At 36.3% G+C, this 16,245-nt stretch overlaps 1 protein-coding gene across 14 annotated transcripts in view; it reads left to right on the top strand.

The window, feature by feature from the left end:
* PLEKHA5 (pleckstrin homology domain containing A5) overlaps positions 1-16,245 on the top strand; it is a 176,954-nt gene that overhangs the window by 125,645 nt on the left and 35,064 nt on the right. For 10 of the 14 annotated variants that reach the window (XM_072874334.1, XM_072874326.1, XM_072874354.1 and 7 more), the window contains 5 exons: positions 2,644-3,111; positions 8,618-9,086; positions 10,660-10,743; positions 13,448-13,567; positions 14,260-14,313. In XM_072874334.1, coding sequence (XP_072730435.1) covers positions 2,644-3,111; positions 8,618-9,086; positions 10,660-10,743; positions 13,448-13,567; positions 14,260-14,313 — 1,195 coding nt within the window. The remainder of the gene's footprint in view (positions 1-2,643; positions 3,112-8,617; positions 9,087-10,659; positions 10,744-13,447; positions 13,568-14,259; positions 14,314-16,245) is intronic. The other 4 variants (XM_072874447.1, XM_072874363.1, XM_072874462.1 and 1 more) reach the window with 1 other exon arrangement.

Consider the following 16,245-nt stretch of genomic DNA (forward strand, 5'->3'; position numbering starts at 1 on the left):
TGAGAAAGATTGATATAAAATGCTATATAAGGGGGTAGGTGGTACTATTAAGACATGTTGCATATATTAATGCCCCTGTTTAGGATTGTTTGCAAGGTAGTCCTTACATTTATTTGTAAACTCTTGAGCGCTGGCTGAAAACTGAAATTTTGACACCCTTTTTTGACTTGATAATTGTGGGAAATTGAGTTTTTCATTCACTTTCCTGTTTGGGGAATTCCTTTAGTTTGTGATAGAGCACTGGGTAGTACAGTTTTGAGGTGGGAGGGAGGAGGTGATCTGTTTTTTTTCCATAGCCTTGAGAAGGAACCTAGGCAGAAATGTTTGGTCTTGGGAACAGTTTAAAGTCTTGGGGGGAAAAAATAAAAAGAAAACACCTCGCTTTTAAATTGCAGTAGGAGATTAGCATAGCATTTCTTTGCTGATACTTGGAAATTATAGAAAAGATGATGTAGGTATTGCAGTTCCACCACATGTGTCCTCCCCCACAAAAGTCTACATAAAAACTGGTTCTACATCGAGATTTTTTTCTCTAAAAGTTATAGTTGGCAGAAATATTACCCTCTCCTTTCTGCTAGGAGAAAACACAGATGTATCTAACCTCTGCATTTAACAGTGATGTATTTGAAAAAAACACTGTGTTTAAAAATAATGCTGATGCATATAGCCAGAGAGATGTTCATGGTAGATTATTGGTATGAATGTTTTCATTTGCAATACATTTGACGTGTGTGTACGCTTTCATGTCGGCAGCTCAGGAATAATCGCTGAAAGAAAAAGACTATTTTGAGCTACTTATATAAATAGAGTGAATTTTGGAGGACTTCTATAACATTATGAAGTATCAAGCAGAGATTGGGATCATCACAACTATGTCAGGAAGAGGCATGGGGAAAAAAATCGCACCCATTGTTAACATGCAAAGTGCATGAGCATTTCATTCTAACTCATGTACAGTATGCAGAGGACATTGATGTCTTCCTGTTGCTGATGGATATGTTTGAAATGGTGTACTTGTCAAGGCAGGAGTCTCTTGATTCCTTTCATGTCGTGGAGAATTCATAGCAAGAGTAGGGTGGTAATGAGAGGTGCATTTAAAATTAAGCGGTCAGTATTAGTAGCAGTGTATAGTATTTTATAAGGACCTTACAGTTTTCAGTCCTTTATGTATTTGCTGGGGTTCTGTCCCAAATAGTTGTTGGCCTGTTGGGAATTCATGGCTTAAATAATCTGTTGGGGAAATGTAGACTTGTTGGACATTTAAGCCTCATGTTAAAGATGGGGTAAGCAAAAATGCTTACAGCTATGTACGTAGTTACTCTACTTGGGACTAGAGCATTTTTCAGAGGAGCGGTCATACTTGTGCTCTTGGTCAGTTGTCTATGTGGTGGCCTTTACACACAGATTAGGCACTTGAACTGGATGCAGTTATAAAGATGAATAATGCATTTGCAAAAAAGAGGCAAAACAGTGTGAAAGGTTAATTTGACATCATCTTCAAATAAAACCAAACCAAGAACAAAACTTCATATAGAGATGTAATCTTAAAGAATTATATCTCTTCCTCTTCTTTCCTCCTGTACCAAAAAGTGTTGATCAAAACATTTAGGGTTTGTGTGGGTTTTTTTCTAGTGAAGTGGAAAAAAAAAATTCACTGTCTGAGCTGGATGTTCGTTCCATGTCCCAGTACGGAAAAAGATACAGCCTCTTGACACTTTGAAATTTTAAAAAGAACATAGCTAATTGGACTGCATACATTGAGTACTTGTGTAAGTACTGTAAAGCAGTAACTGTTCTAAAAATATCATCATTTTTGTGGTACAGTTCCCTAAGTCAGCAGCTATTTTCCCCCTTAAAATTAGGGAAGCCACAGTTATTTTCCACAAAATGTATGCCAACCAAAGTGATAACATACCAGAGAAACCTAATTGATGCCAGTGACCATGAAAAGTTGTTTGCTTTCTTTAAAGGAGCTCATTATATGTTAAATTCAGCAGTATTGCGAATCACGAGCTGGTCAGCAATGTAATCTGCTACCATTTTTAAAGATGGCTTTAAAAATCATCTGAATTTCAGGCTGTTGACATCTGGAAGCTTTAGCTCTTGGAGAGCCACTGAATATTTTTACTGTTTCAATGTCCAGCCCTCCAGAACTGAACATCCACTTTTTCAGACTCTGGCTTTATTTCCTCTTGTGCACATTTTTTCTAGGGGGTTAATTTGAAGTTGGCTTAAAAAATTTACCCCATGTTATAAATACTTTTAAAATAGCAAAGAAATAGAGAAGCGTAGAAGAAAAAACACTCTCACTCTCCAACCAAAAAAACCCCAAAACCAACCAAACAAACAAAAAAACCCCAAAAACCAAACCAAACAAAACACTACCACCAACCCCAAAATAAAAGAAAAACAAAACAAAAAAACCCAAAACAACAACAAAAAACCCAGCCTGTCCTTGATTATTGTGAAAATGTGTCCTGGATTTTTCTCTCAAAGACAAGATAGGTACTGGTGTAAAATATTTGGACAGGGATTCACTGAAAGAACCCTGATAAACACAAATATATTCACTTTTCATTTTTTATTACTATTTTTTAATGAATGTTTTGTTGATATTATAGCTTGTCATATATTTCTTTCCAGAGTAGAGAAGTTAACCACTGAAAATACACCACCTCGAGAGGCAAATAATATTTCAAACCATCGGGTGCTAATTAAGCCAGAGGCACAAAATAACCAGAAAAACAAAGAAGTGAACAAAAATGAGGAGAAGAAAGCTTTGGAAGCCGAAAAATATGGATTCCAGAAAGTTGGGCAAGATAAACCATTAACGAAAATTAACAGTGTAAAGCTAAATCCTTTGGGATCCGAATACAGGACTTTACCCATAACCACAATTCAGGCTGGACATTTCAGACCAATTCATTTAAATGGGTCTGAGAATAAAGCTGTTGGTGTTGTCCTGGCAGATACTGGAGATGGAGGCCAGCATAATGCAGTTCAGTCACATATGGAGTCTGAACGAGTTATGCAGAGAACTAATTCAATGCTGCAGTTGGAACAGTGGATTAAAATACAAAGAGGAAAAGGACAAGAAGAGGAAACAAGAGGGTAAGTACTATGTAATTTTTATTATTATTATTATTATTCTTTTTTTGCTAGGCTCTCTAGCAAATAATACTTAGACTTGTATCCTGGTTAGATTCTTTAGGTTTTGGTCTATATTACATAAATATATAATTTATTGTTCTCTGTAAGAAGTGCCTGGATGACTGCTCAGAACAGATTTATTAAAGTTTCTCTTTTATTAACATTTGAGTGATTATTAATAAATTAAACTATATTAATAACTTAATGAATAAAAATGGCCAGAAACCCTTTTTGGGTGTTAGAAATTTCTCTATCCTAGCAGAGAGAAGGGTGTCATCAATCATAACAATTCTTTTTCCTGTTAAAATCTGTTCATAAAATTGCCCTATCTTCTGCATTTTTGTTCACATATTCTTGTAATAATATTTTATTTAAAATTCTTCAAAAATATTCCAGGGAGCTTTTAAACTTTAAACAATCTTTAATTGAAGAGAGAGAGAGAAGCTTTACCTGAGAGTAAGTCATAGAAATCTAACTAACTTGATGCTTAAAGCTTCTCTTCTCATGAAATTAAACATCTCCCAGTTCTAATATTGAGTTCCTGTGCTTATTCATGAAGCTTTAAAATTATGTGTGAATGATATTGAATCTTGTGCCGATAGCAATTTTTCTGTCTGACAGAAGTGTAGGGACGTTGCTTCCAGTCTGGCTTACTGACAAGCAGCTCTAGCAGTAAAATATAAAAGTTTTTAATATTACCTTAGATAAGAAGTAATGGAGATGCTATCACAGGAGACATTTTGAAGAGCTGGAAGTTAGGGAGTTTGTGTATAGATGGATGCCAGAGCAGAGCTTAAGATAGAACCAAGTTCGGAAAATGTGTTTTCTGCAAATTTCAAAATGTGGGGGTTTGGGGCTTTTCAGTTTTGGCAAACACCTGAAAAATTTACATTAGTTTGACTTAACTTGCCAAAATTGGTTCAACATTTCCTCATTGCCTTTAGTCCTTCATTAAATATAGTTAGGAATTGTTAATGTGTTGTTTCATGAAGTACTCAACATAAGTAGTTTGATCAAGTTTGAACTTCCAGTACAGAGAGCGACCCTGACATTTATTTTATTATGCATGCTTGCGTAATGAGAACTGAGAAGGCTCTTTGATGCAATTAGATTTTTTTAAATTGGACTGTAAAACTTGCAACCAAACAGGAGAAATTTGAATAGCTGTGCCATCTTTCAGTTGCGTACAAGTATATAAACCCTAAAACTTATTTCCTTGTGGGAATCAAATAGAGGGAAGTACTCTTAACAGTATGTTACTAATTAACAGTATTTTATTCTTGACTATAGAGGCCACTTGTTGCTTAAATAAGGGTAGCACTGATAGCACAAACAGTATGCTTTCAACTGCAGTTCCACATAAAGGTAGCAAATGGAAAAAGAATTGGCCTTGACCTATCTTTTTTGCTTTGTGTGGAAGCAGCCTTGAATAATGATCCAAATTTCTCATGTATAGTGATGTCTTTAGAATGTGGTTTCATTTAAATTTCAAAATTTATTTTTGTTCAGATTGCCAGTTTCTAGCTGGAGATGGAAATTTAAGTAGAATTTAAGTTGGTGAATGAGAGGAGAAAGAAACTCCAGTTTATGTTAAAGCTTAAGGTTGGGGTGAGGTGCTAGTAAGGCTGTTTGTAGTAAAACCTGTTCAACTCATAAATTGATTTTTTTTGAGAAAACTAGTCTTCACTTAATCGGGAAAAGTTTCTGACTTTTAACAAAGATGCTTTCCATTGCATCTGCGTGTCTAATGTGTTAGAGAAATCATGGAGGACCAAACTGAATATCTCTGGTGTGTCAGACTGAAAAAAAATTAGGACTTTAAGAATACTAAAAAGTTATCAAACAGGTTCAATTAAATAACTATATATAAAATAGGAGCTGTTAGCTGTCCTCAATATGGAATGAAAAGGGTTCACTGTAAAGCTACTAATTTTTCAGAGGAGCATGCTGACCCCTTAGTAATTTGATTTCCTGAGAAATTAATGAGAATGACAGCAATGCAGTTTTTAATTCTTGAAGTTGTTTTCTGCCATTTCTGTGGATCTAGACATCTAGTTTTGCAAGAACCATGTGAATAAAGACAACTGATGCCTTGAGGAAGACAAACCTTTTTTTTTTAACCAAAAATAAATGTTTTTTTAAATAAATACATTCCACTTCATTTTATTAAATTAATTTTGCACAAGTTAGTTACGAATAAATATTTTTGCCAACACTAGTTCACTTGAGTGGTCTTTCTCAAATGTGAAAAAATACAGAAGGGTTGCATGGTACTAAGTGAGGGGTTTTTGTAGCTGCCAACCCAGGGTGCGAGCCTCTGTCTCCCCAGCTTGCCCATATAAGCCTCATCCTAAATAATAAATGCCTGTGGTACAGCACCAGGTTTCCGTCTTCACTCTGCCACCCTTTGCTTTATTCGCACGTGAAAGTTCTGTATTCTGGGCCAGCTGGTATTTGCATTCTTTAGGATGAAGGGCTATTTTGAGGTTTCGATCTGAGGGTATTTATAACATTGCAGAACTGAGCCCCTAAAGGTTTAGCAGCAAAGTCACTTTCCCAAATCGTCCATCTTGGATACCAGAACCAGTATTGCTACCCAGCAGTGATCCTAGAGACAACCTCTAAAGATGTCTATAAGGAGTCTATAAACTCATGTGGAAGCCTTTTTTTCATATGGGAACATTTGTAGGGAGCTATTTATGATGACAGTTGCAGAAACATTTTTGCAGCCTCACCGTGTGCGTGACTGCTTGACTGGCTGCAGCAGTGTCCCCTTGTGTGCAAGGCAGCTATAAGCTGCAGTATTGTCTAGAGTTTTTTGGATTTGACTAGAATGACATATTTGCAAGTATCAACAGGACATTGGTGAATCTATTTTGAATTTATCAAATGATGTAAAACAAGACTTAATATTGAGGCAGTTGGGCTTTTTACAGTTTTCATGGTTTACCAATAGAAGATGGATATGTTATCTTCCTAAATATTCCAGAATATAAGTAATTGCATGCAGACTTTAAATTGCTATCTTTACATAGTTAAGAACTTCAGACAGCTTTTCTTCAAGTCGTCTGGGATATTTAAAGGAGCCAACAGGATTACACTTCTCATTTAATTAATAAAATGGGAGAGGAGCTTCAGTGAGTGAGGTGTATCTAGCTACCAGATATCTTCATGAAAGTATCAGGCTTCACCATACCCGTTCGTGAATAGCTAAAATCATATTTTGAAAGTTAGAAATTGAACCCAAAAGTGTCTTGGTTGGTTATTTTTTAAATATAGAGATGGAGAAAAGCCCTCATCATTAATGATATGTTACATGAAGAAATTTAGAGGTATTTAAGCAGGTTTCGCAGAAAGAATAGGATTTAGAATCCATTTCCCTTTTTCTTTTTTGTAAGAATGGAAAGCTATACAATTTACACAATGGGGATAATACTTCATTAATTCTTGGAAAGCTTCAGAAACTGTAGCAGATTTTGTATGTAAAGCTCTTTATAGCGGTTTTCATCTCCAAAATATTACAGGTGATCATAAATACTCAACTATTTTCAGTGAAAAGTGGGTTTTACAATCATCAATTTCCTTGATAGTTATTCCGTAAGGATCTAACATGCATAATTCTGGTTTAACTTGCCATTTGCCCTACATAATTTCTTTAATGTTTTTGTGGCGCTGAAGTCATTCAAAACCATTTTCAGATTCTGGTGCCTTGTGGTGGCAGGGATTTTAGTTTGAGTTAGTCTGGGGTGTAGCTAGAAGCTGAATCATGCCCAATTTGAGATCAGTTTTGTTGTCTCTGGGCAAGCATCTATCATAGATGTGATCAGTAGCAAAAGGCTTTAAAAGGTGCTCATCTGAATTTTAGATAAGGGTTGAATGAATCAATGTTTATGACCTAGAATTTGTCCTCTGAAAAAACAAGAAATGCTTTGTCATACTTAAGCATGCATCAATACTCGGTATGGAAAATTTTGCATTTCAACTAATGCTGAAAGTTGCTAAATGGCTGTAGCACTCCAGAATTTTAATGTGGCAGCAAATTAAAGAATAAGCCTTTGAATTCATATCCAAGTTGAAAAGCAATACAGTATTATTATCAAACAAAGAAATATTTTGCTATTTGTTTCGCTTGAATAGCTGGTATAGAATGGCTTGTCCTTGTCAATTGCAAAGTATAATTTCATTAGACAATTGCTGCTCTTTTTCCTTGGTCTGCTGTTAAAAAAATCATAATTTTTTTTATGTCCATAGTAATTGCTCAAGACTTTCTTAGGGAAACAACAGGAGATCTTTTCACTTTTGAAAAAGAGAGCATTTAAAATGGGCTCATATAGAAACAGGATAGAACTTCAAAGCTTTCAAAACTTTAACCTATCCAGCATATAGACGTTACAAGATTTGATCTGAAGTTGACATTACTAGACTGTTAAATTGGTAAAAAGATGAAAAAGGGATTATATAATCATAGAATCATTTAGTTTGGAAAAGACCTTTAAGATCATCAAGTCCAACCGTTAACCTTGCACTGCCAAGTCCACCACTAAACCATGTCCCTAAGCACCACATCTACACATCTTTTAAATACTTCCAGGGATGGTGACTCCACCACCTCTCTGGGCAGCCTGTTCCAATGCTGAGCACCCTTTCAGTAAATAAATTTTTCCTAATATCCAATCTAAACCTCTCCTGATGCAACTTGAGACCATTTCCTCTCGTCCTATTGCTAGTTACTTGGGAGAAGAGACCAACACCCACCTCACTACAACCTCCTTTCAGGTAGTTGTAGAGAGCAATAAGGTCTCCTCTCAGCCTCCTTTTCTCCAGGCTAAACAACCCCAGTTCCCTCAGCCGCTCCTCATAAGACTTCTGCTCTAGACCCTTCACCAGCTTCGTTGCCCTTCTCTGGACACGCTCCAGCACCTCAATGTCTCTCTTGTAGTGAAGGGCCCAAAACTGAACACAGTATTCAAGGTACGGCCTCACCAGTGCCAAGTAGAGGGGGACGATCACTTCCTTAGTCCTGCTGGCCACACTATTCCTGATACAAGCCAGGATGCCATTGTCTTTCTTGGCCACCTGGGCACACTGCTGGCTCATATTCAGGCGGCTGTCAACCAACACCCTCAGGTCCTTTTCTGCCTGGCAGCTTTCCAGCCACTCTTCCCCAAGCCTGTAGCGTTGCATGGGGTTGTTGTGACCCAAGTGCAGGACCTGGCACTTGGCCTTGTTTAATCAAGCAGCTAATCAGAGAGAAGATCCAGTTTCAGCTGCTACTGTGCATTCAGTCAGTATAGTTGATTCTTTAATTGTTGTCTTGATTTTCTTGCATGTTTTTAAAATGACACTTGTAGTATTAAAAAAAAAAAAAAGGTAAGAATTAGCTAGATAAACCTAACCAATATTGAAAAACTTTATATTGCCGTAATATTAATGCTGTCCACTAATAAAAAGAAAATTTCTGTTTCAGCATAATCTCATATCAGACATTACCAAGAAACATGCCAAGCCATCGACCTCAAGTTTTACCCCGGTACCCAGAAGGCTACAGAACACTGCCAAGAAACAGCAAAGCACGGCCAGAGAGCCTCTGCAGTGTAACGCCGTCGGCTTACGACAGAGCCATAGGACCAGTAACAGCCGAAGAAAAACGGAGGTCGATGCGCGATGACACAATGTGGCAGCTCTATGAATGGCAGCAACGTCAGTTTTACAATAAGCAAACAACTCTTACTAGACACAGTACTTTAAGTAGCCCAAAAACTATGATTAATATTTCTGATCAGACGATGCATTCAATTCCCACCTCACCTTCTCATGGTTCAATCGCTGGTTTCCAAGGATATTCCCCACAGCGGACCTACAGATCAGAAGTGTCTTCACCAGTGCAAAGGGGAGATGTAACTATTGATCGCAGACACAGGACGCATCATACTAAGGTAAAAATACTTATTTTAATAGTTAAAACTCTTATTTACAAGGATTTTTAGTAGAAAGTATACAGTTACTGTAAAACTCATGTTGCACTGTAGTATATTTTATTATAATGAAGATTAAGTTACATCACTGTTTGCATGGAGAAAAGTTTGATTTTAACAAGCATTTTAAAATCAGGTTGTAAAGAGATAGATATTTTTCTAATACACTAGCTGAAAACATGTTGTCCTAATATTACTGTCCATGACATGTTTCTCTAAAGGAAAGAAAAAGAGTCAATAGGCAAATTATTCAGAATTGTTTTCGGTACAGAAATCTTTCTCCTTTCTAGCTTTTTTAGCTGGAACTCTAAGGCGACTGAAAAACCCAGGTTTTTCTCCACGTGCTGTTTTCTATGCTTCAGCCACAAGTTTGGCTGCCTTGGGTTCCAGCAGAAAACTGAGTGTAGTTGTTTCTTCTGATGCCTTTGAGTTATTAGGGAGATCACTAAAGACCAGAGTCTATTTGCACACAACCTTAGGGCTTGACTAGCATAACTTTGCCGGTCTTCATCAGTGAGAGGGAGACACAAAGAATTGTAAACCTGGGTGCCGTATGTGGTGCTGCGCTATCCACCATGCTTGTGTTATGCATGTTTTTTGATAGCTTGGAGATAATTACATAAAAATTACTCTTTAAGTTGAATGTAAAACTAGAGTTTCTATAAAATGCTGCTGAACATTTTTCCTAAATCTGTATCTAAGGTGTCTTTATGTTTCTTGATGCAGGAAAAAAATCTTTAACAACATCTTAAAGCAGTTGAAATAAACAACTTACAGTTGATTACTAAGTCTTGGTTTTGGAAGTTTTTAGGTCCCTATCAACAAAGGAGTATTTTGTTTTGACATCCTTTATGTCTCAACTGCAGTGGAAATTTAGTAATCAGTGCTTCTCACAAATCTGAGAAATACCACTAGGGTCAGTGCTGCAGAGCATGTGCTTACTTGTCCTTTCAGCCATGTTTTGCTTTCTCGTATTATTTTCCTTGTGGAACACTTTATGCTAGTATTTCATTTCATATTTAGCATCTTTTATACAAGATCTTTATTTACCTTCTGTTTTTCATGCTATTTGGTTTATGGTTTTTTAGTTACACAACTAGGTTTTTCCATTAACTTAGAAACACCAACCTGTTTTTAAGAGGTGGATAGTTAAAAGACTCTTTGAAATCAGTAGAGTAAATTTAAGATTTAAACTCCATTTATATAGAGCTCTTAGGTTTTTAAACAGCTTTCAGTGACAGATGAAAAACTAAAATTGTTGTTGTTTACATGGGCTATGATTAGGGCAACAGCTGTGAGGGAGGACTGTTAATTAAAATGAATGAAGAAAGCTGCGTTATTTCTAGAGGTTACCTACTCTAGTGTCCTAGATGGTAGATCAGCAGGGAGCATGACTGGCCAAAGCTGGCACAAATCATAGCAAATTTGTCATGAGTGTGAAGTTGGCTTGACTTTTTTTTTTTTTTTAGCATTTAATAGTTGTTGAGTCTTTAGATAACTATGGATCATACTGTGCTATTTTGTTTTGGTACAGCATGTCTTTGTGCCCGACAGAAGGTCAATGCCAGCAGGTCTGAGTTTACAGCCTGTTACTCCTCAGAGCCTCCAAGGCAAAACAGTGAGTTGGATTTTTATTTGGTACATGAGGTTTTTTCTTACAAGTAATTCTTTAAGTATGAAGAGGCAACACTGAAGTCTTATTCTATACAAAGCTTGCATTAAATGTAGCCTTTATTTTAATTTTCAGGGATTTTTTTAAAGCAAATAAAGTAGTACTCTGTGGTTACATTGAATTCTGATAATACTGTGTAGCTGCTGACTGCAGATTTTCTTTGAGAAATACAAGTTGGGTTTTTTTAATCATCTTTGTTACATTACAGAAATCCTGGGAGAGGGTAGAATACGTCACAGAACACTTATTTCTCCTTTAAGTATTTAGAAAATCCTAGAAGTAAAGTTTACCTTTTTTTGGAAATCTTAAGGATACTAAAACTGCATTTGGTAAAATTATGTCCTTTCTGACATCTCCAATTGTTCTGTGATAGAGTTGAAACTCTCATTTAAGGTATTTCATCAAAGTAATACTGGTGAATACTGTCCACCTTCCTAATTAAAACACGACTCTTAGCCAAAAGCTAAGAAATTGTCCTAAATTTACTACATTTACCAGTTTTTGTCTCCTTTCCATGATCTTTCTCTGTCCATCTGGAATTACTGTTTGAGGCAGTTATGAATTGAGAATCCACATTTTGAATCATACTGTGGGCAACAGCTCCCCAGTCAGTCCTTCTACTGTCTCAACCCCTGTTTCTTGCACTTCCCAGCATGAATCGCTGATACCTTCAGCAACTTACGGGTTGGCCTTTGGCAGCTGGCGCCTTATCTCTGCGCCTTGTCTTCCGCAGATGTTTCTTTGGGTTCATGGCCCCATCAGCTCTCCTGGGCTCTGCTGTTGGAGCTGGGCCTTTGAGCAGGGTAGGGGGCAAGGAGGTCCAAGCTTCTGCCTGTAGAAACCAGAAGTCCTGCCCACAGCACAAGTGCTGCAGGGGCCAGAGGAGGAAACCTGTAGGTAGCTCTTTAAACAAAATTCTGCATTGTGGTTGTTGCAAGAGTCCCAAGAGGTGTATCAAAAGCACAGCACTTACAGCAGCATCAAAAATGTTTGCAACATTATGAATGTCTAGAGAGAAGTAGGAATTACTGTTTGATGGGCTCCTCTATGGGAAAAGTTTGCTTGCAAACATTGGATTTAGGTACCATTAAATAGTTTATTCCTAATGCACTAAAATCGGGCTTTTGCAGAACACACTGAGAAGAGTTTTGATCTTGAAAAAGTGATTCACTGTTCCTTTTGTTTGAAGATGCTACTTTCAATTCTCTTATTTCTAAAAATAAGTTTTCTTGTGCTTTGAAATGATGTTAATTTTCAGACTGAAAGCGTTGTCACTGATTTTTGGAGAGAACTTGAAAATGTCTTGTATAGCAGTCTAGATTCGTATGCTTACTCTCTGAAGTTAAGTATTTTAAATCCAGGTATTGAAAGAGTACTATAAAAGGAAGATTGGCCATTAGACAATTTGGCTTTGGTGTTGGTTTTCCCTCAAAGCAAATGGTTTTGACAACTGAAGCTATGTGGAAATCCCTTGCTCCCTCTTGTGGGCTACTTCTGTACGAGCTCTCAACAGTGCCAGTGCCATGCTAACTCTCAGGGATATTTTCTTCTTCTAAGAAACTGGTATTCGTTTTTCAGTAATTTAATATGTGGTTCTCTGGAGCTTTTTCCTTTACTTCTTTGCTTTGGGGAAATTCTGTGACTATGGGGAGAGAGCAAGCAGGTTTTTAGGGTTTTTTGCATTTGGGGTTTTTTTAACTCACAGAACTTGTGAGAAAATCAAAATGCTGGATGAATATTTAACCTCTTATAAGACTGACTTCTGGAGAAGTGTAAGAAACAGAAGCAAACAGGAACATAACAAAAATACTTGTGAAGTGTTTTCTTTTCTTTGAAGTATTGCTACTAGAAGTGGTTCCCAGGAATGGTTCAGGCAGAGTTTTCCAAACTGACCTAAACTGATCTGTGTGGAACTACCTGACAAATACCCATTTGAGTGTGACTTTATTTCCATTATATATATAATCTTGGGTTTTAAATACTATTCTTCTTCCCTTCCAAAGGCTGTATTGTACATCTTAGTCATAAAAGTAAAGCAATAAATTAGCTGGTAGCCTCAGACCTGTGGAATGTGAGATGGAAAATTATTTTTGTCATGCTTGTGCACTTTTATTTTGTGAAAGGTGATTGTTTCTGATGTAGTTCAGTTATGTTTTTTTAATTATTTTTACTCTTAATCTTGACGTATACATTTTGAAGAATTATTTTAGAAAATAAATTTTCTTGAGGGCATTTTTTGATTCTTTCACCAAGCTCAAATGGCTGTCCATGTACAGGTAATGATATCCTAAGGGCTGGAATTATCTCCCCCTTCACTTAAGTCAATATCATCAGTTTGATATGCATGTCGGAAGAAGTTTGAGGGCTGCACAGACTTTTTCCTGCAAAATCCTCACTTATTTTTGTCCGTTATACAGAATGTTCCACTTTTGTGGCATTTGCAGTATCAATTGGTTTGAATAGTTAAGTTAACCCTTCGTTATATATTTGAAAGTGGTCAATTTGGGGAAAAATGGTGTATCTTTTGTTGTATCGCTATAGGAAGTTTTTGTAAGAAAGATACTAAGAACCCTTATTTTAATTAAGTGTTGTTTAGGATACCAATTAACCTTTTTTCTACTCTTTGGCTTCTCACGCTGCACTCCTTCAGCCAGAGGAGCTCACGCTGCTGCTAATAAAGCTGAGACGGCAGCAAGCTGAACTGAGTAGTATCCGGGAACACACACTAGCACAGCTCATGCAACTAAAACTTGAGGCCAGCAGCCCAAAGGTCAGCTATAAAGCAATGTGTGTCATGTACCATTCTCGCTAACTTGTAGTCATTCATTAATCAAAGTTTGCATTGTACCATTAGTGCAAAATTTTCTGACTACTGTGGGAGTAGAATAGAGTAACGCTGGTTCTTTGTGTATGTGATGTTCTGCTATTAACCCTTTGAGGCTTTACTCATAGCTTTTTGATATTAGCTGAGTCAAAATTACATAGGAATATTTTAAAATACATTGTAGTTAAGTTTAAAGTTAAAGGTTTTTAACCTGTTGTTGTTGTTATCAAAATCAGTAGTGACAGATCATGAGATAAATTTATTGTTTATACTGCCTTGTATCAGCTACAATCTTATTTGTAATCTGTGTACGAAAATCGGGACATGTTTAAAACACAGATTTATCAAAGGGTTTATAGTTGTCTGTGTAGTAGACATTTACATGAGCTTTTACTGTATTTTATATGTAAAACCAAAATGTAATGTAGTAGTTCGTAGTCTGATTCATGGCAAACTTTCATCACTTCTGTTTCGGGATCAAACTTGTTAACAGTTCACCAAAAAAGGCAGATAAAAACAGCATTATATGTCTACGTAAAACAGAAAGATCGCTGTCTAGTTTACATATTTTAAAGCTCTTTTCATCCATTCTGCACCTTCTGTCCCTTTCCTTTTTCCCCCTGACTGCTGCCTGCTAGAATGAGATTCTTTCACATCACCTTCAAAGGAATGCCATATATTTGGATCATCAGGTGGGATTTGCAATTTTCTTGTGTGTTTACATTTCTTAATGCTTTTTGCCTGCTCCTATCAAGCTGGAAATATTTGGGGAGAAGGATTTTCAGTGCTTTTTATGAAGTTGGATATTTAATATGTGCCCTTTTTAAATAGCACAGAATATCTTAATCGATTACAAATTTGACATGTAATGGAAAAAAACCCCTCAGTTTAAAATTCGTCAGAATACAGTAGCCACTTACCAATTAATTTTTCTGTTCTTCATTTCGTTCTTATAACACTAACTGTAGCATTTTAACATCTTTAACCAAAGTCATAATATATTTCCAAGCTCGTATGACACACATGCAGTTTATAAAAAATTAGTACTTCTGATAATTATAGTTTTCTGAATTAGTAAGAGTTAGATGTTTCTACAGGACATTAAATGAAAGGGAGGTCAAACATGAAAAAAACATTTTAAATCATATCATGGCTTATCACTTTTTCTCCTTTTACTCAGTTATTTCTTAATTCTTACATAAACCTTTAAGATTTTACTTCTTTACAACTTCTGATAACTTATGGAGTGAGGGTACAATTCTGTCCTCACTAACATGATTGATTGCCAAGTGAAGAATTGTGATATCACATACCTCTTTTTATGGCTTTGTTGCATGATCAAATGGGACTTCTGTACAAGTTGTGTGTGAGAAGTTTTTAAATGGGAAATTTTTGCTAGCACTTATAACAGACAGTCATAAGTGCCTAGAAGAAATATAAGCAACTAGGTGTCAGTTAGTTAAAAATAAAAAAATCGCTAGAGCTTTTTCTTTTTCTAGTATTCTTTCTTCTAATGAAATTTTTCAGCCTTACACTTAAAGCCAACTGTTCTTAAAACTTTTATGTCCTACATGTTCCTGTGATAGGATTTCAATGAGTTACTAAAAACCATACGTGCACGGAGATATACACACACGTGTGCACTTGGTTCACCCAGTGACTTTCGTTTCCAAGAGATAATAGGAAAATAGGTGTGAATTGTGACAAATTCAGTTAGATGGCAATGCATTTCTAAACATCTCTGTCTTGTCTTAAGGGGCTGCAGGAGGTCCAAAACACTAGGGAAAAACTACTTGCTAAATTAGGCCAAAATATTTCATCCAACTCAAATATTTCCAGTTTATAATGTTTGGAATAAGGAAATAATTCTGTCTTCAACAATGTAATTAATTCATTGCCAAGAAAGGACAACTGTCCATGTGAAGTGTAAAACTATGTACTATGCTGTTGCTTGATTAGCCAAGCTTGTCAGTGTAATAGACAGGATTAAACAGAGAGAATTGCCTATGTGTAACATGCAAACTGGTAAAAAGGATTTTCTTTTTACTTGCTTCAGGTAAAATTTAGAAATGTAATGTGATGTGATAAACATAATTTAGGGAAGTGTCTAAACCTTACAAATGTGCCATAATTACCCCTCCCAGAGATGCAAGAAATCACTGCACTTCTTACAGTAAGAAATCATTATCAAGTCCAAAATATATTACCTTAATCACAAAATCATGGAAAAGCAGGTTGGAATACTTGTCCCAGTTTCTGATCTTTTTTTTTCCCCTTGTTTTAATATAATACTGCCACCTATCTGTATGAAATAAATCCCCCTGAGAGTCTTTTTGCTTTGAGTACTACTGCTTCTAGGGCTGGTGTCTCATTTATATCTTTTTGTTACTTTGTCCATTATCAGTCTTCCTTTATGTGGGGAAGAAAAAACATCAAAGTTTCTTCTAGTCTAATTGAGCCTTTCCTCCTCGTTATCTGCATCTGTAACCAGCTTGCATAATGACTTGCCCTCTTTGAATTTTAAATGTCCAGTGTACTGAAATTAGGTATTTCCACTCATATTTAATCTCTGAAAATAGTGTCAAAACATGCTTTGCCTAGAGCATGTGGTAGAACTCCAGTCC

The sequence above is a fragment of the Ciconia boyciana genome, chromosome 1 (genome assembly GCF_034638445.1).
Source record: "Ciconia boyciana chromosome 1, ASM3463844v1, whole genome shotgun sequence".
Taxonomy (NCBI): Eukaryota; Metazoa; Chordata; class Aves; order Ciconiiformes; family Ciconiidae; genus Ciconia; species Ciconia boyciana.